Source organism: Bidens hawaiensis, unplaced genomic scaffold (genome assembly GCF_021521415.1).
Source record: "Bidens hawaiensis isolate Kalapana, Puna unplaced genomic scaffold, B.hawaiensis_p1.1 tig00033241_1, whole genome shotgun sequence".
Taxonomy (NCBI): domain Eukaryota; kingdom Viridiplantae; phylum Streptophyta; class Magnoliopsida; order Asterales; family Asteraceae; genus Bidens; species Bidens hawaiensis.
The window spans coordinates 176,831-202,835 of NW_027495701.1; the positions used below are offsets into that span (position 1 = coordinate 176,831).

Genomic DNA, 26,005 nt, shown 5'->3' on the forward strand with positions numbered 1-26,005 from the left:
GTTGTAGAATGGGAGCTTCCACCAATTTTTCCTTCAAAACATTAAACGCTTGCAAACACTCATTAGTAAAATCAAAAAGAACATCTTTTAATAATAAATTACATAAAGGTTTTGTGATAACACTAAAGCCTTTAATAAATCTTCTATAAAAACCCGCATGCCCCAAAAATGACCTTACCCTTTTAATGTGTTTAGATGGTGGTAAAGATGATATTACCCGAACTTTTGCCTTATCCACTTCCATTCCCCTTTCCGAAATCACGTGACCCAACACGATACCCTCTTGCACCATGAAGTGACTTTTCTCCTAACTTAAAACTAAATTTGTCTCAACACACCTTTTTAAAACTTTTTCTAATTCATTGAGACAATTTTCATAAGTTGGACCAAAAATTGAAAAGTCATCCATAAATACCTCAAGTGACTCCCCGACCTATCCGAAAAAATACTCATCATACAACATTGGAATGTGGCCGGGGCATTACACAATCGGACATGTGAAAGTGGTCTTGTGTTGGTCATCCGGGTGAATGGCAATTTGGTTATAACCAGAGTATCTATCCAAAAAACAGTAATACTTTTGACCCGATAATTTTTCAATAATTTGGTTAATAAAAGGTAATGGAAAATGGTCTTTAGATATAGCGGCGTTTAATTTACGATAATCAATGCACACTCGCCACCCGGTGACCGGCCGGGTGGCTATTTGTTCACCGCTTTCATCTTTAATTACCTGTATACCTGGTTTTTTCGGTACCACCTGTGTAGGACTTACCCATGCGCTATCCGAGATGGGATAGATTATTCCCGCATCCAACCACTTGATTACCTCTTTCTTCACAACTTCTCTCAAATTGGGATTCAACCTTCTTTGAGTCTCTCGGGTTGGTTTTGCCTCCTCGTCGGTGATGATTTTGTGCATAACTATAGATGGACTAATGCCTTTTAAATCGGCAATTGTCCAACCTATGGCCGCTTTATTCGTCTTCAACACCTTCAACAATTGTTGTTCTTGGGCCTCTTCCAAATTAGATTCAATAATAATCGGTAATGTGTCATTATCCCCCAAAAATGCATACTTCAAATGGCTTGGTAAATCCTTCAATTCCAACTTTGGTGGACTTTCCAATGACGGTTTAGTACCCGAATCTATCACAGCCGGTAGACTTTCAATTTGATGAGTCCATGGTGGTCGTCCTTCTTTAACCGCCACCACGTCTTGATTTTTCTCTTCCATCCTCAATGCACAAAGATGTACCTGTTTAGAAAAATCTCAAACACATGCTTCCAAAGCATCGTCCTCATAATCGTGCGATTCACACGTGTTAACAATATCTGCCATGAAACACTCATCACCACATAAAGCATTAGATCCATTAGTGAACACATTTAATCTCATTTTTCTATTTCCAAAAGCCATATCAACTGTGCCCGATCGACAGTCAATAATAGCATGAGCGGTGTTTAAAAACGGTCGACCAATATAACATTTTGTTTTTGGGTCGAATCAACCGATGAGTAGTCCAAGACCAAAAAGTTAACCGGATAGTAAAATTCTTCAACTTTTACTATCACATCCCGCACAATTTTGTCTCAACTCGTTTTAAAGGAGCAAAATCATATTAGTCGTATAAACCCCCCGGAAGAATGCTTACTCCGGCCCCAAGATCTAGTAACGCCTTAGACATTTGAAAATCGCCTACTTGAATGTTAATTAAAGGTGTTCCCGGATCTTGAAGCTTAGGAGGAAGATCTTCTTTTAGAACAGCACTCACCCGCTCAGTTAAATCCACTCGTAGAGGCACTTTTTGTTGCCTCTTTTGAGTGCACAATTCTTTCAAAAATTTTGCATATGCGGGTACTTGCTTAATTGCCTCAAGTAGAGGTAAATTTACCTTTACTTGTTTAAAAACTTCCCACATCTCTTCTTTTTAAGGACCCCTTCTAGAAATGATGTTTTTCTTACCCGGGTCAAGTAAAGCCGAAGGTAATGGAACCACTTTTGGTTCTACTTCCTTATTTTTATCATTTAAATTTGAAGTTTGACCCCGATTTTGTAACGGTTTTTCAAAAAAGTGACATGTTTAGGGGGTTTATTTGTTACAATTTCATCATCACTTTCATTACCCGTAATATCCTCAACTTCCCCATCAACCACACCCGGTGATAAATCTTTTTTATATTCTTTACCACTCCTTAAAAAACACTAACGTGGTTAATAGGAACATTACGAGAAGAGTTATGAGAAGGATTTACCTTTGTGTCGCTTGGAAATTGACCCTTATTCTTCTTCAAGTCCGACACTTCAGTTGCGAGTTGACCCATTTGTGTGGTCAACGATTGGATGGCTTTATCTCTTACTTCATCCTTTTGTATGCGAATTTCATCGAGTTGATTTCTTCGTTGCATGTCTTGTTGCATCACTTTGAGCATCTCCATCACTTCATTTCCACTCGATGAAGTTTGACCCGTTGACCCACTTTGACCGCCAACACCTTGACCTTGAAATCCTTGATTATTCTCGCCATGATAATTACCTTGGTTATTGTATTTTTGGCGAGGGACATAATTGCCTTGATTTCCTTGAAAATTCGGGTTAGATTGAGTGGCCGGATTTCCATAACGAAAATTCGGGTGATTTCTTAACCCGGGGTGGTAGGTGTTGGAGTTCATGTTGTAATTTCTACCACCCCCCCCCCCTTGAAGTGCATTCACCTCTTCCACCGGTGCTTGACCTACCGTACACACCTCCGAAGCATGACCCAACTCGTTACAATTTGTACACACATCCATTACTTGATTAGTGGTTTGTACATTTCCTTCTTCCACGACTTGCACTTGCGGTCTACCAATCGCCAGTATTGCTCTTCTTCCGGTTTGGGCCTTTCTCTTTGAAGTGACCGCCATTTGTTCCAAATATGCCCAATCGTCTTGTTCATAATTGGTACCAAATGTACCATTAGTGATCGACCGCAAATCCTGTTCATCCTCCATGCTCAAACCCTCATGAAATGCATTCAACAACTCCCATAAAGCAATACCATGATGAGGACAATTTTTTTATCATCATGTTAAACCTCTCAAATGTTTCATGAAACATTTCCCCCGATTGTTGTTGGAAGGTTCTCAAACTTCTTCTCGCATCATTGTTCTTTTGGGCCGTGTAAAATTCTTCTAAAAATCTTTGTTGCATTTCGGCCCAAGTATAAACAGACGTGGAAGGCAAAGTATAAAACCATCTCTTTGCCTTGTCTTCCAATGAGAACTGAAATAGAACCAACTTCACATCATCCGATGTAAAACCTTGACCCCCAATTGTGTTGCAAATGGAGTCATATGCCTCCAAGTGAAAGTAAGGTTCCTCCATTGCTAGACCTTTATCCTTCGGAAGACTATGAAGGGAATTGGTTCTTACTTCAAATGTCCTCCCTTGATTATTGAGAGGGATAACCACCGGAGACGGATTATTAGTAATTATGGGTCTGAAATGGGCTTCAATCCCCCTAGCCATCTCTCTTGCGTGCCTTCTTGGTACCCCCATTGGTACTCTTGGTTGACCCATTGGTCTATAAACGGGCCTTGGCTGCACAAACTGTTGTTGAAGCTGTGGTTGGGGCATTGGTTGTTGAAATTGTGGATCTTGAGGTTGCCCTTGCGGTTGTTGGATAATTGGTGGCGGTTGAACCTGTTGATGAACAACAACCGGTGGTTGTTGTTGAACTTGTTGTTGAATCGGTAGTTGCACGTTTTGTTGGACAACCGCCAGTTGTTGTTGAACAACCGGTGGTGGTTGTCTATTAAACCCTTGCACCGATTCCGGATGTTGCCATTGACTATAGGCCAAATTTCCCGAATTTACCCTTTGGCTCCCATCACCTCCCGTGTAGTAACCATCCACTTCATACCCCTCGAATTCACTGTCAAACCCATATCCATATCCATATCCATCACCTTGTGATCTTGAATGTTGCATAAATGGTTGAGGTTGGTATTGGTAGTTTGATTGTGATTGTTGAAAGGGTGGTGGTGGTTGATATTGTTGAGATGATGATGACGCACCAAAGGTACGAAAAAGGTTGGTAATAGGTGTCAATGTGGATGATGTTGCATAGGTGAATTGAGCATTGATGGGTTCAGTTGTGGGTGGTGGTTGGAGTTCACTTGATGTTGTTTGTATATTAGTAGTGATTGGTGGAGGTGGATTTGGTTGAGGTGTAGTCGGGACAGGTTGACCCGAAGTGGGAATTGGTGAATCCATGTTGCTGTTTGATGCGGTTGGAGAATACAGGAGCTTGTTCTCTCTAAGTAGAACTCGGTTTCTTCGAAGCGTTCTGTCAATTTCGGGATCGATTACTAGTGGTGATGACTTGTTAGATCTTCTAGTATGCATACACCTGTAGGTACCTGCACACTAACACAACTAGTGTAAACCCGAAAATAACAGACTATAACTACTAAAGCTAACACACGTTGCGCACTACTCCCCGGCAACGGCGCCAAAATTTGACGTGAGGTCGAAGACTCAGTAAAAAATAAACCGATTACAACTACTAGATAGCGGTAAGCGGGTATCGAACACAGGGAGTTTGTGGAAAATCTGTTACCAAGTAGTTATGTAATTTATCTAAATTAAACTAAATGCAAAAAGAAAATTCAGTGATTCGGTTGTTTGATTAGAATAACAAAAAGAACTAAAGCAATTAAACGAGTTTTAATCAATATGAGACAATATGTCTTCCCTCGGTTTCAGGTTTCCATGAATGTTACAGTTAATGTTTAACTGAGATGAACAATAGATAAAGTTCGTGTTTATGTAAACGATTGCGATAATTGAAGATCAAGTACTTGGATTATACAACGCATGGTAATCACTCAAAAACCAATTAGTTTATCCAACCCTGAATCCCTCCCGATTAATCTCGATTACTTAAAGCACTAAGAATTGACGGCTTAGAACACAAAATCGATAAACTAACAATCTATCAACCAATACATAAACACCATAATAATGAAATCAATAAGATCAAATATTATCTCAGAAATTGTCTAAACATTCAACCAAACAAACATAATAAACCTTACAATCCGAGGGAAAACACAAAGGGATTTAGCCGAGCATGGTTCGGTTCGTTATCCCTTCGATTATAGTTTGCATATAAATCAAAATAGAGTTTCTAATGATTTCCACACTTAAAATTAAGCTATGGCACCTCCAAATCTCCCTTAGGTCGTTCTTAGATGAAAGATAATGTTCCAAATGTGAAAAGCCGACACAATTATAAGTAAAACGGCAGTTACAAAAGTGCAGCGTAGCCTCCACCGTAAGCTACGGTGGCCACCGTAGCTTACGGTGTCTTCCAAAAACCGACGGTAGCTTGAATCTGCCTTACGGCAGCTATATTCCTTCAACCCCACCATAGCTTAGGTGGGCACCGTAAGCTACAGTGGTCTTCACACCAACTTCTTATTTTCTTGATATTTTCTTCGTTCCAAGTCCGTTTTCGCCACCGTTTTCGCCTACGTTCTCGTTGTTCCATCATCTAGCTTCTCATACCTGCCATTACACGAGTAAACGTAGTTATCTAATTCAACAAAATAAACCAACTAAGCGCATGATTATTAACGAACTTAAACCACTTAAGGGTTGTCCCATGGACCACCCGTCAGTCGCGATACGCGACGGGTGACCAAGAAGGCCATCGCGTATCGCGATGCCTCCTCTGGTTTGCCTATAAATAGCAAGTTATGGGTTCATTCATTTTACACCTCAAATTCACACACATATCTCTCTCTAGAACCCGAGAATCATATCCTTGAATCACCTCGAAAAGGGTGCACATATTCCTCGATTTCCGTGCTCGTTTCCTCAAAATTCGTGCCACAATCCCGACGACGTTCCAACAAAGAAGGTGTCGCCATCCCGATGAATCGTCTCGTGAAGCGTACCAAAGTTGGAGAAGTTCTGATACCTCGTGTTGCGTGCCAAGGAAAGAGTGTCGAAGGAAAGGTGTTTGATCAAGAAGAAAAAGAAGGCGAAGCGGCGTTGAAGTGCTGCTCGATTGTGTAGGGTTTTTCATAAGCCGACAAAGGTAGGCATAATGGCGAATAAAATAATAATAAAATATTGTAAAGGCTTAAAACCTAAGTCAAGGATATACTCGATACCTCGATAAAATAAAAAGAACATATAACAAAGAAAAGAAAAGGAAAAAAAAAGAAAAGAAATAGATATGAATATTTATATAAATAAATATATATGTGTGATTATATATATTATTCTTTGTCATAGAATATTATTTAAGTAATAATAACTATTCTTAAATAATAAAGAAAAGAAAAGTATACGTTTCTTAGAGAAGAAGAAACGTAGGGTGTTATAGAAAATAAGATTTAACTAAAGGTTGTCTTATAAAAGAAAATAAGCGAAAAAAAAGACTTTTAATTTATAAAAGAAAGAAAAGAATACTTTTTAACTGAGGTTTTAAAGTAAAGAAAATAATCGAGGTAAAGATTATAAAAAGATTAAAGGTCTTAAGCCGGACTGGATATCCGACTAACAAGATGATATACTCGTACTATAGGTGCGAGATAGCAATGGGAAAGACCATCAGACAATGTATTGAAACTGATCTAAATCAAAAACGTGAATACGCCCCAACTTTAAAAACTTGTTTAAATCGAGTCAAAATAATTAAATGAAAAAGAATTACATGGGACTCTGTGTCTCTAAAACGTTATAAACAAGAGTAAGCGCTAGCCCTCAGGCTGTCGTGTACATCTGTTTGGATCCTTACATATGTGAAAAAAAAGACTTTTAATTTATAAAAGAAAGAAAAGAATACTTTTTAACTGAGGTTTTAAAGTAAAGAAAATAATCGAGGTAAAGATTATAAAAAGATTAAAGGTCTTAAGCCGGACTGGATATCCGACTAACAAGATGATATACGCGTACTATATGTGCGAGATAGCAACGGGAAAGACCATCAGACAATGTATTGAAGCCGATCCAAATCAAAAACGTGAATACGCCCCAACTTTAAAAACTTGTTTAAATCGAGTCAAAATAATTAAATGAAAAAGAATTACATGGAACTCTGTGTCTCTAAAACGTTATAAACAAGAGTAAGCGCTAGCCCTCAGGCTGTCGTGTACGTCTGTTTGGATCCTTACATATGTGGTAATAAAGTCGGTAGGCACACCGCGCCACACTTGGTCATGACCTCCGCCACGATGGTCCGGACCTAAGTTACGTCCAAGCGAGACTGGCCATGTGTATACGTATGATACCTAAGTAATGTCGAACGCTGCGGTGTTTGCTGGGGTGCTTTGTGTAGAGACTTGAGTTTATAATTGTGTTTGTTTTAAAGCTTGATTATTCCTAAACCACGATGGGCCGGACCCAATTTATGTTTCGAGGGGTAATCAAGTAAAAGAAACTATTTTAGCGTCAACATATTCACTAGCATGTGTTGCTGACGTATTTTCTAAACATTTTGCAGGTGGCCAAAGTTAGAGCTTGGGATGACGAAGTGCTCAAGATATCCGATGGATCGGATCTTTTTGTTAAACTTATTATAATATTAATGGTGGTTTTGTAATTAAACAAGTAACTTTGAATATATTAAACGTGAACTTTTTAATCCCGTCTTTTGTTAATGTAAATATAATATATTTTAAATCCACATGTTTCTAAGACTTCCGCTTTTAATACGTAACTCTGATATATTTACAAATTTGGTACCAACTGATGGTCATACGCCCAGGCCTAAGATGGGGGTGTGACAATTTGGTAGCCGACTACTTTCCCGAAATGCAACTTACACATGCGAAGGTTTTAGGAGGCGCTTCCGAATGAGTAAACTGTCAATTTCAAAAAATAGTTGACGATATAGTGAGAACAGATCCATGGTTTGAGTTACCTTCGGATGTGAGAGGGAGAAGAGGTTTTACTCCACTACAAAAGTGCACTGCAGCGATACGGCATATGGCATACGACACAGTTCATGATGCTTTGGACGAGTATCTTCAAATGTCTGAAAGAACGGTACGCGATGGTGTTTATAAGTTTACCAAAAATATTATTAAGTGATATAGAAAAAAATATTTACGTAGCCCTACTTGGAGTGATATTCAAAAATTATATGAATGCCATGAAACAAAATATGAATTTCCCGGTATGCTTGGTCATATTGATTGTATGCACTGGGAGTGGGCAAACTGCACAAATGCTTGGCATGTTCATACATGCGAGGTGATCACGCACACCCGACTATATCCTTGCAGGCAGTTGCTTCACAAGATTTATGGATTGGGCATGCTTTCTTTGGTGTTTGCAGTACAAATAATGATTTAACGTTCCTCCATCAGTCAGAGTTTTACAAAAACATACTAGAATGTACGATGCCGATTCATGTTTTTTATGTTTCAGGAATCGATTACAAGCACGGGTATTATCTTGGTGACGAGATATATTCGTCGTGGTCCATGTTTGTGAAGTCCTTCACGTGCCCATAATATGAAAAATGAAAGAAATTTAAGGGAGCTTAAGAGGCAGCAAGAAAAGATATTGAAAGATATTTCGGTGTCATAAAAAGAAAGTGGCACGTAGTGGCCAACCCGACACGAGCATGGACGCCAAAAAAATTTAGACGGATGATGCATGCAATATGTATTTTTCATAACATGATTATTGAAGACGAGGGATGTGCGATTTGTGAGTACAATGAGGATGAAGACAATGTCCAATATCAACACGTTGACGAAACACAAAGAGAATATAATCGATTGGCTTTGGAAAATCAAGATACACATGATGCGTTACGTTCAGACTTGGTCGAACATATATGGTCTCTTCCGAACGATGAAAACTATAAATTTTTTTAGTTATATTTTTTTTTAGTTTTAAGTTTATTTGATAATATTATTTGTAATGTTTTAAGTGTAAATTTAATTATTAATGTTTGAATGAATATTATATAAACTAAAAAAATGAAGAATGGTCTAGAATGATGGAAAGTGAGGTATTTTCTTGGTTGAAGGGTGTTGAAGGATGATGTTAAATAATAAGGGAAAGCTGACGTGACGAATGAGAGAAATGGTGTTGAGGGGTGTAACTCCATTAATCCCTAATTTCACTCCATTTCTTATGCGTAGGTGCGTTGTGTAGGTGCATATGTATGTGTGTAGGTACGTATGTTTGTATATGTGTATGCATGTTTGTATGTGTGTAGGTACATATGTTTGAATATGGCTCGGTACATTTATATGTTTGTAGGTTGGTTTGAATGTGTAATTAAGATATATATACAACCAATATACATATATGTATGTAACATCATATGAAAGGGAGTAAAATTAGGGATTAATTGAGTTATACATTCACTTCTCGCACTTCTCGCTGTAATATCACTTCTCGCAAGATCCATCCCCATATATATATATATATAAAGGATCTAATCAATATTATTCCTTTATCATACATTACATACATGACTCCTAAATCCTAAAAGCTTCGTTTTTAGTAGAATTGATTTTGTTGTTCAAAAGTGGGTTGCGGCACAACTTATTACCTGTTTGTCTGCCACTTTATTGTAATCGGTTTGAGTTTAATGAGAATTTCATTTTAAATTAAAAAAATCTCTAAGTCCCAATTTGTCATAGTATCTAGCATACGTATTTACTTGTTTAGGATAATCCACCATGATCCTCCGCCTCGTTTGCTCGAATCGTTTAAACTATCGTCCTCGTTTTCGAGGTGAGTTTTTCATAACCTATTTTTTAACGCTCTACAATATTTTTGAGGTATAGCACGTCTCAAGTTTTATTTAGTTGATTACGCATTTGTTCACAAACCGATTCACATTACGATTCACATTATATCGTTCGTGTTGTTATTATATTGTATATGATGTATACGTGTATTATATGCAACATGTTTATTGTTTTTATGTTGAGACGCAATCGCAAACGCAAAGTGGGAGGGTTCGACGTGACGTACCAACCCCGCCTAACGCTTCAACTTCGATTGTTATGCTTGGTGGTTATCATTTCCCATAGTACTACGGCCTCGACCAAAGGAACGGGAGGATGACATTATTTGGTTTCATTTACTTTATGTTTGAATTTGTAGCACATGAAGATTGTTGAATCACACTTATACACACACACACATACGCAAAATTTATGAAAGCTCACCAACATGTGTCGTTGACAAATGTTATTATTTTAAACATGCTACAGGTTGATATGATGAAGTGCAATTACAAGAAAACTAGATCGGCCATTGGTTTTATTCAAATGAATAATAATTGTTTAATTTGATGTAATGCTATTTGTCTTATTATTAAATTATTTGTGTACTTGCGAAATTATGAAATGAAATAAATATGTTGTCACTAATAATAGTGTTACGAGCTTATAAGTAATATGTATGTTGCACCCGGACGTATTCCGCTTAATGCCGGAATGTTACACATTTTTAGCCCTTACTCTTTAAAATTTGATTGTTTTGATTTTGTTCCTGTGATATATGTACAATGGAGGAGGTGCAATGTGCCAATGTACGATCAATGGGGGTGCACGATCAACACAGGATGTGTGACGACAATGACAACAGAGGAAGCGGAGATGGAGGATGGAGGGTAACACAATGACGCAAACGATATGAATGGTTAGGGTTTTTAACGAAGGCGTGAAATGACGTAAATGCCCCTATTCCGTTACTAATTTAACGGAATAAAATTTGTCTTTAGCAGATTTAGGGATGGTGTTTAGGATTTGCTTATTTTATTTCCTAATAATTTACAACTTTTTCTAACTTATGACTTATGATATGACCGGTGTAAGTGATAAAGAGGAGGTTAAATAATTAAAATCCCAAGCACCTCCATAAATTAAAATCCTCTCCAATTTCTTTGTTAAAAATAAAAAATGTGGTGTTGCGTATCACACGAATTCAGCAAATCTGCTTCCAAAAGCCCTGACAAAATCGCAGTGATTCAGGCAGAAGATGACACACGCTTCACATATTCAGAGATTCTACAAGCCGTTGACTCCCTCAGTCTTCGTCTACGCTTCATTCTTGAGGGTATGAGGAAGTTTTATTAATGATTTAGGCTTGATAGGTTGATGCTTACGTTTACTTTTAATTTTAATAAAAAATTAATATTAACCCGGTTATGTTTATTCATCTATGTTCATGAACCACCGTCTGTTTATACTTTTTAACAAACGGGCCTACACGAATAAGAACACGCTTATTTTCTTAACGAACAAACACCAAAAAGAAAAACATAAACATAGTTTGTTTAATTGCTCGTGTTCGATCGTTTGTGATGTTAAATGCAAACGAATGAGCACAAACATGTCCTGTTCTCGTTCGTTCGGTTCAGTCACAAGATTGCCAAAGTTACGATTTTTTTTTCAGGATCTATGTTCGGTTATGCTTGTGAACCGTTCGCTTGTACTTTTTAACAGACGAGCCTAAACGAATAAGAGCACGGGACATTTTCTTAACGAATTAGAAAACCCCCTTCGTTTAATTGCTCGTGTTTGATTGTTTGTTCTGTTAAAGGTAAACAAACGAACATGAGCATGACCAACTCCCGCTCGCTCGGTTCATTTACAAGAAAGATTGCATCTTTTTCAGGATCTACGTAGAGTTATGTTCGTGGACCGTTCACTTATACTTTTTTAACAAATGTGCCTAAACGAATGCGAGCACGGGCATTTTCTTAACGAACTAGAAAACCCCCTTTGTTTAATTGTTCGTGTTCGTTTGTTTGTTCTGTTAAAGTTAAACGAATGAACACGGACATGCCCTATTCGCATTCGTTCGATGAACCGTTTGCTTATACTTTATAACAAATGTGGACCGTTCGTTTGTTTGCTTGTTCTGTTAAAGTTACGTTTGTGAACCATTCGCTTATACTTTAAAACAGATGTGCCTAAATGAATGCGAACACGCTCATTTTCATTACGAACTAGAAAACCCCCGTTCGTGTTCAATCGTTTGTTCTGTTAAAGCTAAACAAACGAACACGAACATGTCCTATACAAGCTCGTTCGTTCGGTTCAGTTACAAGATTATCAAAGTTTCGCTTGTTTCAGGACTTCGCTCTACTGACAAGTCGGCAAATGCTCCAAAAATTGTGGGGATATATATGATTCCTTCTGTGGAGTATATAATATCTGTTCTTTCGGTTATGAGATGCGGGGAGGCGTTTATGCCACTCGACCCTTCATGGCCCAAAGAAAGAATATTATCCGTTGTTTCTTCTTCAACTGCCAATCTTATTATTTGTGATTCTATATTGTCTGATGGAAATAACAATGGCCACATCAGCAAAAATCATTGGCTCATTGATAGAGGCGGTTGTTCTGTTTTCGTATATTCCATGGAAGACAACGATAACAAACATTTTGGTCACTCTTCTTTACTTTGGCCATGTGGAAATAAGAACCCGAGATCATTTTGTTACTTAATGTACACGTCTGGATCGACTGGTAAACCAAAAGGTGTTTGTGGTACCGAACAAGGTAAGCAATAAGTTCACTCGTTTCATTAAAAGCAATTTACATTATAACAGTATATGTTTGGATGGGATGTATATGCATGATATTTTTATAGGTTTGTACTTTGTAGCTAAGTTTATTATCTAAACATGAAACCGCTATTACAGAAGGGTATAATTTATCATATGTTATTTTTTTTCTTAAAAATCTTTTTAGGTCTCGTGAACCGGTTTTTATGGATGCAAGACATGTATCCTTTATGTGGTGAGGAAACTTTGCTGTTCAAAACATCCATAGGTTTTATTGATCATCTGCAAGAAATTCTTGGAGCTTTACTTACAAGTTGCACTTTAGTTATTCCTTCTTTCAATGTGCTAAAACAAAATGTACTTTCAATAGCCGATTATTTACAGGTACGCTTATTTTCTTAATCAATTTCTATATGTGTAGGATCTAGTAAATAAGTAAATCCTGAAAAGAAAATCTCAGCAAATAGTTACATGAAGGTTTTGCAATATAAATTCTCCTGTTTAGAAATGTGCATCTACTCATACTTATAAATATTTTTTATCTATAAACACTAAACAAAAAATAATAACCCAGGGGTGTTAATCGTGTCGTGTTTGCGGGTCCAACCCGATACAAACCCTAAAATCATGTCAGACACGTGAACCCATACACGACCCTTTTGACCAAAAGTTTTTATTGTTTTTACATATTAATATTAAAATTTACATTTTTACAAAATAATAATAATAATAATAATAATAAAGAAATTTGTATGAAACAATTACATTTTAAGTATAAAATCTTATGTCAATTTTCTTGTTATTTTTAACTTTGGTGTAAGATAACCAATCAATTTAATTTATAATGTTATAAATATTTACACAAAATAATAAATGGTTTGATTGGGTCAACTAGTGAACCCGCCCGGTTGAACCATACACGACCCGCTTATTTAACGGGTTTGCGGGTTTAAACTGAAACTGGCATGAACCTATTTTTACCAGAACTAAGCCCGCGAATTTCGTGTTGGGTTTGTGTCATGATTTTAGTTGGTGTCAGAATTTGACATCCCTGATTTCTTTTATTAGAAACCATCTTTATGAAGAAAACAAAGTTTGAATATTGTACTGATAGTTGGAGCTCTATTTGTTAGCATGTTTTGTGCTTGAAGAAGCTGGTTTAATATATTAAGTTTCATAATTTTTAAATTATTGGCAGGATTACTCTATTAATAGGCTTGTTGCTGTACCCTCACTAATGAGGATACTTCTTCCAACTCTTCAAAGTTCACATATTATTTCGATTCAGAGTTCCTTAAAGCTGTTAATACTGAGTGGAGAAATCTTGCATTTATCTTTATGGAAGTCTCTTACAAAACTATTGCCTCATACTGATATCTTGAATCTCTATGGTAGTACAGAGGTGAGTAGAAGATTCAGGATTTTATATAGGGGGTGCAAACGAGCCGAGCCGAGTTCGACTAGGCTCGTTTAACTTACACAGAGCTCGAGCTCGGTCCGTTTAACTTACACAGAGTTCGAGCTCGGTCCGTTTAACTTACACAGAGTTCGAGCTCAGCTCGTTTAGATCTCTATTTTTAAAGCTCGAGCTCGGCACGTGAGTAGTTTCTCAAGCTGAAGCTTGGTTCAGGCTTGGCTCGTTTGCTAGTAGTTTTTGCTCGTTTAAGCTTGGCCCGATCTAGCTTTTTCTTGACTAAAAAACCCTTTAGTTTAATAAATTTGAAAACTATATTTCACTATAAATGAAATATATTTTACTATTAGATAGCTTAATTAATGTTATTAAATTTATTTTTTCACTATAAATGATTTATTTAATTTCTAATATTTTTAAATTTCAATGTAAGGTTTCAGGTGACTGTACATATTTTGACTGCAAAAAACTATCATCAATTTTGAAAACTGAGTCACTCAGTAGTGTTCCAATAGGAATACCTATTCCTAACTGTGAGGTTATGCTTGTTGGAGAAAACACACCTAGTATTGGAGAAATATATGTTGCTGGACTTTGTATCGCAGCCGGATACTTAAATCATGACATCATGCCTCTCAACACTGTAAAGAAGCTTCCAGAATCTTCCTTTTGCCATTCTATTAACGACAATGAAAGTCGTCATTACTTTAAAACAGGTGACTTTGCTAAACAACTTCCCGGTGGCGACTTAGTTTTTATCGGGAGAAACGATCGTACTGTTAAAGTAAATGGTAGCCGAATCGCGTTAGAGGAGGTTGAAAATACAATAAGAACACATGAAGAGGTGGATGATGCTGCTTTAATATTTGGTGAAGGTGAAGGTGAAGTTGAACGTCTTGAAGCGTTTATAGTTATGAAATCGGCTCATGGTTTTGATGATAACTGGAGTTCATGTTTTCGTGGTTGGCTGGTTGATAGGCTTCCACTGCCAATGATTCCTAATCGGCTCGTTTTCGTTGATTCTTTACCGATGACTTCGTCTCAGAAGGTGGATTACAAATTATTGGCCAGTTCAACGTGTTCCATGTTGGATAACGTTACGGAAAGTGAGCAAACTCCTAATGGAAATCTACTGCAAACAATAAAAGAGGTTTTAGTCTGTATACTTTCAGCAACTTAAATCGAACCGAGCGAAGATGAACAAAGCATGTTCGTGTTTGTTCGTTTAACTTTAACCGACTAACGATCGAACACGAACAACTAAACGAATGGGGTTCGTTTAACGTTAAGAAAATGAACCTATTCGTGTTCATCATTAAAAGTATAAACAGAAGATTTACGAACAGACACAACTGAACATAGATGAACGAACATAGCTGAGCTAAAACCAATTGTTATATGTGAACAATTAAAAGTAAATATGAACAACAGTGTGTCAGGCCTAAAATTGTATTAAAACTAGATTAAATAGTAATGAGCCTAAAAAATTAATTGAATATACTAACAAACTTAATCAAAGGTAGCCTGACGAACACAAATGAACGGGCATAAATGAACAAACATACACAAACAAACATCGAATGAGGCAAGGTGTATAAATTATGCATTCCTTTTTCATCAAGTGTATCACAAGATTCACAACACTTGTACAAATTTGATATCTGGTTGAAGAATTAACACATACGGCACTGCATATGCAGGCCTTTTGTGATGCTTTGGCTGTTGAAAATATCAGCAACAATGATGATTTTTTCACAATGGGCGGTGATTCAATTTCTGCAGCTCACACTTGTCATAAATTAGGCATCAATATGAAATTGCTGTATACTTTTCCCACTCCTTTAAAGCTAGTTACCGCTCTTATGGATCCTAAAACTAAGGTTCCAACTAGATTACATACGGAAGTGTCTGTAGGGGGCCCACAAGGTACTCATCTGAAAACAAATAAGCCACATGGCAGGTTACTTGGTGAGCCTGATGCTGAGAATCATTATCCTCACAAGGTTATTAAACGCGATGGAGATTTGAATGTCTCGTTTGCAATTAGTCGCGGAAACAAAATAATGTCCGGGGAGAATTATGACATCAGCAAATTTTATCAAGAAACAAGGGTTGGTGAACCAAAAGGTTCTATAACAAAACTATGGAAGGTTCATATGGAGTCTTGTGTTGATGCATCACCGCTCATTGTAGTGAGAGATGATGAAATGTTTGTGTACATTGGATCTCATTCACGCAAATTTGTTTGCATTAAAGCTTCAAGGCAAGTATCTCTAATTTTTTTTAATTTGTTGCATTATATAACAATTTATATCTTTTAACTAATGTTAATGACGCTAATTGCAGTGGTTTTGTCCAGTGGGAAGTACAATTAGAAGGAAGAATAGAGTGCTCGGCTGCAATACTCGGAGACTTTTCTATGGTTGACTTTTACTTCATCAAGCATCACATATATATGCGCATACACAAACATATATGTATATATGTGTACATAAAAGGAGGTTTTGCCTAGAAAGTGTAAAAAGGAAACTAACACATGGTGTGATAATTTTTAGGCATGGTGTTAAACGCACACCGTGTGAAGATAAAATCTGACACCATATTCACAAAAAAATAATAATGCTGACCTAAAAATTTAAGACACCATGTGATAATAATAACCTTTTTACACTTTTTTTAGGCAATGTTTTCTTTTTAGCATAACTCAACATGCATATTCATTTAGTATGCATATATTTATTTTGGGTACCAGTTACTTTTTAGGTTGTAGTTGGATGTTACAAGGGTAAAATATATTTTCTGAATTCTTTGGATGGAAGTATTGGGTGGACTTTTCAGACAGGCGGTGAGGTGAAGTCACAGCCAGTGGTCGATAAGCAAAGGAATTTAGTCTGGTAACTTTCACTTTCTGTACACACACACACACACATATATATATATATGTTTATATGTATATATTTCATTTGATAATGTTGTACATAACAATACACAGGTGTGGATCTTATGATCATACTCTGTACGCCCTTGATTATCGAAACTACTGCTGTGTTTATAAGCTAGATTGTGGTGGAAGTATATACGGGTCACCTGCAATCAATGAAGTGAGTTTGTATTTCACCTCACATTCTTAATTGCTTGATTGTGAGTATGTATGGGTGACCTGCTTGAACATAGATTAACAAACATAACCGACATAACAGAACGAACACGGATGGGACTTGTTCAGTTGTTCGTGCTCGTTTGTTTAATTTTAACCAAACAGACGATAAACATAAACACTTAAACGAACGAGACATGTGTTCATGTCCGTTCGTTTGTTAATTAAACAAGCTTCTTTCCGATCAGTTAACAAGAGGCCTAATTCTATACATTGACCGTTGTTTCTTTGTTTATTATATAGGTTGATGAAAGGCTCTATTTTGCATCCACCAATGGTTGTTTGACAGCACTATCCTTAAAAGTATAAACAACTTTTGAATTTAATTGTCTTTTTAAACGTTTATTATGTTACTTATTACAGTTTATTTATCTTAATCATGCAGGCTGTGCCATTTAGTGTCTTATGGATGCAAGACCTAGGAGCACCCGTCTTCGGTTCTCTCTCCGTTAATTATAATAACGGCAACGGTATCTACTTTTTTTAACCATCAACTATAATAGATACTGTTAACTTTGTAATTAATTTAAAAATCCACAAATTTTAATTACTTTTGCAGTCATTTGTTGCTTGGTGAATGGACATATTGTAGCTGTTGATGTGAATGGATCCATCCTTTGGAGGGTAAGTTTCTTCCTCTAATAAAATGACAATAATTTTATAACTAAAATATCATATTTAGTATTTACTCAAAAGAAAATTTCTGACGTCAGATACGTTTTTTTTCCAATTTTATATCTTTTATACCCTTGCTTTAAAACTTGCATTAGGATGTGAGATTTTGCAGTGTGAGCGTAGAGAGAAGGGTATAATGATCATATTATGTTTTGTACGCAACGGAAAGCGTTAGATTGAAAATCTGTATTTTGAATGGTTTATTAATTTCATATTTTTGGTTAGGTAGTAAAAACTATGTTTTCATAAAATTTAAACTTTTGGTTCGGTTTTGGTCTTGCCTGTAATCAAATCTGAACCGAATTTGGGGATTTTCATTTTTATTTTTGAATTTTAAGTAATTTGTAAGAATTTATAAAATTGTGATACTCAAATATTTTAGCCTAAATGAATAATTATTTAGTTATAGATTAACAAAGGGGTCCAAATTCATTTTCTGGGTCAACTTTTTTTAACCTAAAAATTTAAATACCATATGGTAAAGACGAAAAAGCTGAACGTTTTTTAGAAACTCAAAAGATGTATTGTCGGTTTTTGGTTCGGTAAAATAGGTTGTAATATCTTTCCCGTCGGTAAACTATATAGTAAACTATATATTTTCATATGCGCTTACTTTTAAGGTAAAAATTTCAGGGAATAACTGAAGGCCCCATCTTTGCGGGACCATGCTTATCTCGTGTTCTATATAACCAGGTTAACGTTCATCTCTATTATATATATATATATATATACAGGGTAGCGTCCAAGAGAAACCCACAAATTTACGAGAAAAACAAGAAAACTACTACAAATCAATTTTTATTTCTCATTTATGTTAATTGTAAGTTTGAAAATGTAAAAGAGAGAAAAAAAATGGACAGGAGAATATTTATATTATTTTCTGTGATAGGTGGTCATATGTTCCCGAGATGGAGGAGTGTATTCATTTGGTTTGGATACGGGAAATTTAGTGTGGAAACATGATTTGGGGGATCCGATTAGCTCATCTGCTTATATAGACGAAAACTTGCGGTTGATTTGTGTTTGCACGGCTTCTGGTAGTGTAGTTGTTTCGACAATCCAAGGGGAAGAGTTTGGTAGGGCAGACATGAAAGGCGATATATTCTCTTCCCCAGTGATGCTTAGTGGCAGGATTTTTGTTGGCTGTAGGGATGATTATTTGCATTGTCTTGGTGTACAAATAGACCCATGACATGATGGTTAAGAATTTATTTTATTATTTTTTTTTTGTATTTTTGTGTTATTATTTTTTTTTAAGACAGTTACACTAATATAATCATTTGTAGTTTTCATTCTTTATGTTCAAAAGGGAAAATTCTTAAAATAAGCGTTTATGAGAACGTTTTTCAGGTTTTATGTGTCATTTGCAAGAAATTCTCAAAATAGGTATTATAGTCTAGTCGTGACGAGTAGTTTGTGTTTGGTTTCATTTGATTATATTGTTGTCTATTTACGGTTCTTAACTTTTTACTCACCCAAACACCCCCTAACATTCTTCTTCAAACAATTCTTAACTTTTCACTTTTATGATTTTTTTGGTATCATTGTTAAAGTGGTGGCTGTGTTTGGTTTCATTTGATTATATTGTTGTCTATTTACAGTAGATTGCTCACAACTCCTGCTTGTGATTGGTGTTTTGGTTTTAGCAGTAAGTACATACTCTGTTGTTCTTTTAGCTTGTGCTGTTTGGTAACTAGTTGGGTTTTGTATGACAGATAACTAGGTTCTAAACATAGGTACAAATTGGTTAATAGAATGTTGACGTCACTGTGAATAATTATTAAAAGTCAAAACAAAGTTTCGATTCAAGTACACAATAACATGATGATAATCACTTTCTGAAATTGAGATTTAGTAAATTTTTGTTTATGCTTATGATAATATATGATGATCGCTAATCTCATAAATAGATTTTGATCCAGTCTTCTATTTGTGAAGCAGATGATGTGTGTAACCCGCCTCATTTTTTAGGTTCCTTGATTTTGTATGTTTGTCTTGTTTAGATTGCTCCTTTTTATTTCATGCCAAAAATAGAAATTTAAATAACAGGTAACCTTCGTCAATACCGAGCACGAATTTCATTTGTATTTGAGTGTAAAAGCGAAGGTTGGAAACCATTCTAATTTTGTTTTAAATTTATAACTACCAACATCAACCGTCACAAATTTAAAAGCGACACAAAAGAGCCAAACCAGTTTTAACTAATTAACAACCAACCGTTTCAAAGTACCACGATAAAACATTCCATCCAATACACGAGTGCACCCTAACCGAGTTTTAACATTTATTCCTTGAGCAGAAGAAGAAACAACCTTTGATCGACCTTAAACTTACCCATCTTCGCGGGTGCACCCTTCATTAGCAGTTGAAGTCCTCCAAAAGATATGTATACAGCCCTTTAGATACACAAAAGTTACTTATATCACAAATTATGAAATCGAAAATAAACATATATGCAAATGAAAGTAAACAGATACATACACTTCAACATCGCCACTCTGGTTCTTATCGTCTGAGATCTTGTATAATAGCCCGTGCATCACGTACTCAAATCTATCGGCGAGTGAGTTCTTGCTTCCCTGTAAGCAGACGTGTTATCACATATTCCCTTTATTCTCTAACTGTAATCATCGAACTCCAACGAACCAAACACCCCCCGATAAATGAAAACCGTAAATAAAATACCATGTTGTAAATATTAACTTACCTCCGAACCGGCTACAACAGCCGATCCATCCTCGTTCAAAGTTTGAGACAAAACCATCCGATATTTCTCTCCCGCGCGCATAGGGTACAACTGTGAGTTCACATCCAGCACAATGTGCATATCAGATTCCTCCCCTTTTGCTTGAACACGCGAAACTGATGGCATTTTATGTCATTATTATTATTTTTTTTCACAATAATAATATAATTAACAAAAAATCAAACTTTTTTTTACCTTTGTCATACTTTTTACCATCAGCATCTACCCCAATAACCTTAATGGTATCATCAAAGTGAGGATTCACCATCCTTGCTGCAATTTGGCCCAAATAAAAAAAAACTAATCAACCCACTCGTGATGCGATAGATAAAAAGCTCGAAACGAGCCTGGCCTTAAATAAACTCATTTAGTTATCGCGCACGAGCTCGAGCCTTAATGAGCCTTGTGTATAAAATGGCCTAAGCCATGGCAAACTATTATTAAAAAAACATATGAAAAATAAAATACAACGCACTTACCCTTACCCGGGACATTTACGGATTTACCCAAGGTAGTATAAGGCCTTGTGTATCTTTAAGTTTTAGCTCTTTTGGACAAACGGGCTCGAGCTAAGCTTAGGCTCGTTTAAGGGTTTTCTCGAAATATATCAAGGTAATTAAAATGTGTATAAATTTAACTTAATAATTAATAAACAATAAACAAGAGCCAAGTTCAAACTTTAGAAAAAGAGCCTGAAACGAGCCAAGCCTCAAACAAAGCTCGAGCCTTGTGTTTGGACAAACGGGTTTCTCGAAATATATAAAGATAATTAAAACGTGTATAAATTAATAAATAATAAACGAGAGGCAATCTCTATCTTTAGGGGAAACACTCGAAACGAACCGAGCTCGAACTCTGTTTACATATTAGATATAAAAAGTGGAAAATGCAAAACCTAAAACCCTAAATCAGCAAAGAAAGAAGCAATTAAATCATAATAACAAATATAAAGCAAAAATCGAATCAAACTGCTGATAAATTTAAAGGGTTTCCGTGCAATTTAACAAATAACAAAACAAAACCCCTAAATTAGAAAACAAAGAAACAATCGATTCAGAATTAGATTGAAATCAAGAATTTGTGAAAGAGAGTTGAAGATGCAAACCTTTTGAGATGACTTGAACTCGCGTGCTGCAACCCTAAATTAGGAGGAGCTCATTTAAATAAAAACATGTGAACGAATCAACCCCTCATGTTTAAACTTGATTGCGGTTTTGGTTTTTTAAAAACGGACTGTGTTCGTTATCTTCTCTTATGATAATCGATGTTGTTTGTCTAAAGGCTCAATTTACAAACAAATACAAATTTAAACGTCAGAGGAAAAAAAAAATTAATTTATATTTACATAAATCTGTTATACCTACGATTTATAGAGTTTAAACCCTCGAGTGAATGTTATGTCAATACACATACGTACACTATTATAACAATGAAACTAATCGGTTTTCATATATGTGTAAGGGCCGCCTCAATAGGTTTTTTCTCTATCTACATGGTTGGATTCAAACGGCTATTGGAGAGCGTAGAGGTCATTTTTATAGCTTACCACTATCACTCTTTATTGCCTCACTAGGCTTGATAATGATCATAAAACTCATTCTATCTAATTGTGGCTCGGTAACATATATAAATTATTTGTAACTCTTGACATGGTTAAGCAACCACAACATACATTGAAGTATTTACGACCTTACTTGAACATGATCGGTTTTATAGGCTCGTATTACTGTATTTTTGATTCCTAAGAAGACAGAAATCCATGTCTGATTGACAAGTCATGACCATGGAACCAAGGCGTGACTGACATAGCTTGTGGTCTAGCCATGGCTCACTAGAGGATCGTTTCCGGCCTAATTGATGGGATCTGAGCTTCTAGCACAATTTCATGGTTAAAATAGATTTAAGTGTGAGAAATAATATTACATTTTGAATATCTAAACACCTATCTCTTACTAATATATTGAAGAAAATTTTATTTTAAGACAATCAAAAATCGACTTTTAGTACTAGGTAAAATTTCCATAAATTTCAATAAACTCGAAGTTATCAATTTTATATTCTCATAGTTAATAATAATATTCAACTATTATTAGATTAGAAATTTTAAATTATATTGCTCGTACTTCTTTAGTTGCCGTAGCCTTCTATTGGATGTTAGTAAACAGTCAAGTGGAGTTGTTGCAATTGTTTTGTCCATTATTATCCATAATTACTTTTGGGAAATTTATCTTCTATAAATATATCCAACCTTAATATTCTCACTTTGATGGAATGGCCCCTGGTTATAGTGTATAATAGAAAGTAACTAGTGTTTTACTTAAAACGTTGCGCGAGACAGGTTGTTAAAACACGAACAGTTGTAAAATCCAAGCGTCGAGTTAAAGCGAATTCGGTTGGTTTCGGTTACATGAGTTATTGCACCAAAACTAATACCAAACTTAGTGACACCAAACGTTTAAGTATTTGTATATAAATATTATTAAGGAATGTAGTTCCATGCAGTGGCAGATCCAGAAAAATTTTTCACAGGGGTCGGAAATTCTAAGGGTCGATTATCTATCGTTGTAGTATTAAATTTTTTCGGTATCTTCGGGCCGAGTCGGGACAGGTCACATAAAACAAAATTAAATTTTAAGTACAAAACAAAATTATATAAATCAGGAGGCGCATAGAGACATCAAGGCCCCAAGCGATGTGCGAAAGCGCACCGAATATGAATAACTTATACGTTTGTTATATAAACACAACGGCAACACCTAAACTTTTAAGTATGTGTGTGTATTTTATACATATAAAATAAAGAGAAAAAATAATAAATAACAAAATATAGTAAAAAGATATAGTTAACATGGAAAAAGAAAAATAAAGAAAGGTATACGGTAAGTTGAGTGAAACTAAAAACAATACTTCAAATTTATAGAAGTCATTTATCATTATGACTTCATGTACTATTATTTGAAAAAGAATAAATAAGTTAGAAAATGATAACGACAAGTACCTTAATAAAATATTAATTTTATGCTACTTCTTCCCCCACAATATCCACTTCACTGTTACGACCCGCCGCTGCAACTCTAGACTTGCCGGAATTTTTCCGGCAATGTTTCTTCTTATTCGTTCTATCTTTTTTCCATCTTGTTTTATCAGTATTTCACAAGGGTCGGTGTCAAAAATTTAAAGGGGTCGGTCAGGATTTTTTCGTATCTATAACACTAATTATTTTTTTCACACAAGGGACGGCCGACCCCGTAGTCAAGCTGTAGATCCGCCACTGGTTCCATGCAGGAATTTTAATAAAATGAGAACTGAACAACAAAAATAAGATTGTAAATAGTCAAAATTTTAGGAGCACGGATAAAAGAACGGAAAATTCTCAAATTAGGCCAAGAGAGGAGAGAGATTCCCGCCAAAAAGTTTGAAATTCCCATAATGATCCATTGACCCATGAGATTTTAAGCCAATCCATCTTCGCCATGACATTTGGGTTCGTGCCAAATCTGTGAGATTTCAAGTCAAATCCGTCTGACCCGTGAGATTTTCAAGCCAAATCCATCTAACCCGTAAAATTTCAAGCAAAATCCGCCTGACCCGTGAGATTTGGAAAAGGTTTGAATTCACCTCCATCCACCATTGATTCACCACCACCACCACCAGTCCACCGCCTCATTTCTTTGATTCACCGCCATCACAATCTTCTTTGAAATATTTACACTATCTCCAACCACCGTCACATTCACCATCTCCTGCCACCGTCGTATTCACCATCCAACATCACCATCTCTAGCCACTATCGCCTTCACCATCCAAGATTACATATCCGACCATCGTTGCCTTCGTGTTAGCCTTCATTTCGTGGTGAATCAACTACGTCATCTTCCAACATCAACATATCTGCATATGTCGTCTTCTCCGGTTTCCGACATGTGGCAGATGGTGAATCAATAGTTTGTTCGTCTTCCCCATTTTCGGCCAAGTGGCGGTGGCGGCGACGGTGATGAATCAATGGTTCCGTCGTCTTCTCCGTTTTCGGGCAAGTGGCGGTGGTGGTGAATCAATGGTGGAATGGCGTGGATTTATTTTTTTCCCAAAAACTTACGGGTGAGACTGTTTTGGTTTGAAATCTCATGGGTCGGACGGATTTTCTTTGAAATCTCACGGGTCAGACGGATTTTCTGTCACACCCCCCATCTTAGGCCTAGGGGCGTGACCCAACAGTTGGTACCACATTTATAAATAAATCAGAGTTACGGGTTTAAGCGAAAGACTTTATAAAACATGTAGATTTAAGATTAAATATTTACATTACAAAAGATGAAACAAAAGTTCAATATAAATTTACTTGTTTACTTGTTTTAACAAAATCATCATATTTTAATATTTAAACAAAATTATCCGAGCCATCGGATTCTTGAGCCCTTCGTCCTTCAAGCTCTATTCTTGGTTACCTGCAAAATGTTATAAAAGTACGTCAGCAATGATTACTAGTGAATATGCTGACGCTAAAATATTTTCTTTTACTTTGTTACCCCTCGAGGGTTACGCAAGCCTCGGCCCATCTTGGCTTAGGAATAACAAAGTTAAAACAATATCATTATAAACTCGAGTCTCTACCCTAGATCACCCCAGCAAAACACCGCAGCGTTTCGACGTACTTAGGTACCATAAATATACACAAAGTCATTCTCACTCGAACATACTTTGGTTCGGCCCATCGTGGATGGAGGTCGTGACCAGGCGTGGTGCGATGTGCCCACCGCATTTAACCACATATGTAAGGATCCAGACAAACGTATACTACAGCCTGAGGGCTACGCTTTTACTCTTATTCATAATGTTTTTAGAGACACTTGGTCTCATGTAAAGTTTTACACATAACACGTTTATTTGTTTGAAAATAAGTTTGTAAAAGTGGGGCGTATTCACCTTTTGATATGGATCGGTTTCCAACGCCGTCCGTGAGTCTTTCTCTTGCTATCTCGCACCTATAGTACGAGTATAACTTTTATTAGTCGGATATACAATCCGGCTTAAGACCTTTAGTCTTATTTATCTCGATGAACCTTTAGTTCAATACTCTTTTACTTTAAAACCTTTAGTTAAAAAGTAATGTTTATAAACTTTTAGTTTATTATAAAAACCCTACGTTTCTTTAAGAAACGTATTCTTTTCTTTATTACTTAAGAATACTCATTATTAATTAAATAATATTTATAACAAAGAATTATATATATAATCTCACACATATATATACTTTTATATTTCTTTCTTTTCTTTGTTATTTATTCTCTTTTTATAAGCATCGAGTATAATTCCGACTTAGGGTATTAAGCCTTTATAATATTTTATTATTATTTCAGTCATGCATTATGCCTACCTTTTACTCGGCTTAAAATCCTTAGACACTCGGGCAGCACTTCGACGCTGCTCGATCTTTTCAACACTTCACTCGAACACACCAAACGAGACACACT

The 26,005-nt window shown here is 36.1% G+C and overlaps 2 protein-coding genes and 1 non-coding gene across 3 annotated transcripts; 2 read left to right on the forward strand and 1 right to left on the reverse strand.

The window, feature by feature from the left end:
• Positions 1 to 10,918: 10,918 nt before the first annotated feature.
• On the forward strand, positions 10,919 to 18,980 carry LOC143584694 (putative acyl-activating enzyme 19). Its single transcript, XM_077066691.1, has 14 exons — positions 10,919 to 11,086; positions 12,109 to 12,537; positions 12,730 to 12,926; positions 13,741 to 13,944; positions 14,390 to 15,106; positions 15,657 to 16,219; positions 16,303 to 16,378; positions 16,720 to 16,850; positions 16,949 to 17,057; positions 17,357 to 17,416; positions 17,499 to 17,583; positions 17,673 to 17,737; positions 18,422 to 18,481; positions 18,678 to 18,980. The coding sequence occupies exons 1-14, from the start codon at positions 10,930 to 10,932 to the stop codon at positions 18,978 to 18,980; spliced, it is 3,156 nt and encodes a 1,051-aa protein (XP_076922806.1). The 5' UTR covers positions 10,919 to 10,929.
• Positions 18,981 to 19,928: 948 nt separating this feature from the next.
• On the reverse strand, positions 19,929 to 21,744 carry LOC143584699 (DNA-directed RNA polymerases II and V subunit 8A-like). Its single transcript, XM_077066694.1, has 5 exons — positions 21,640 to 21,744; positions 20,730 to 20,807; positions 20,496 to 20,650; positions 20,270 to 20,367; positions 19,929 to 20,184 (listed from the first exon to the last, which is right to left on the reverse strand). The coding sequence occupies exons 2-5, from the start codon at positions 20,800 to 20,802 to the stop codon at positions 20,073 to 20,075; spliced, it is 438 nt and encodes a 145-aa protein (XP_076922809.1). The 5' UTR covers positions 20,803 to 20,807; positions 21,640 to 21,744; the 3' UTR covers positions 19,929 to 20,072.
• A 474-nt stretch (positions 21,745 to 22,218) lies between these two features.
• Positions 22,219 to 22,435, forward strand: LOC143584703 (small nucleolar RNA U3). Its single transcript, XR_013144402.1, has one exon. It is a non-coding gene; the product is annotated as a small nucleolar RNA U3 (small nucleolar RNA).
• Positions 22,436 to 26,005: the final 3,570 nt, after the last annotated feature.

Excerpts from the sequence above, each read along its gene's own strand:
- LOC143584694 (XM_077066691.1), top strand. The coding sequence starts at position 10,930 with ATGTGGTGTTGCGTATCACACGAATTCAGCAAATCTGCTTCCAAAAGC. Across the intron at positions 11,087-12,108 it reads TCTACGCTTCATTCTTGAGG|GACTTCGCTCTACTGACAAG; the intron begins GTATGAGGAAGT and ends CGCTTGTTTCAG. Across the intron at positions 16,379-16,719 it reads TACTCGGAGACTTTTCTATG|GTTGTAGTTGGATGTTACAA; the intron begins GTTGACTTTTAC and ends GTTACTTTTTAG.
- LOC143584699 (XM_077066694.1), bottom strand. The coding sequence starts at position 20,802 with ATGGTGAATCCTCACTTTGATGATACCATTAAGGTTATTGGGGTAGAT. Across the intron at positions 20,651-20,729 it reads TGGTAAAAAGTATGACAAAG|TTTCGCGTGTTCAAGCAAAA; the intron begins GTAAAAAAAAGT and ends AAATGCCATCAG. Across the intron at positions 20,368-20,495 it reads CTGTTGTAGCCGGTTCGGAG|GGAAGCAAGAACTCACTCGC; the intron begins GTAAGTTAATAT and ends GTCTGCTTACAG.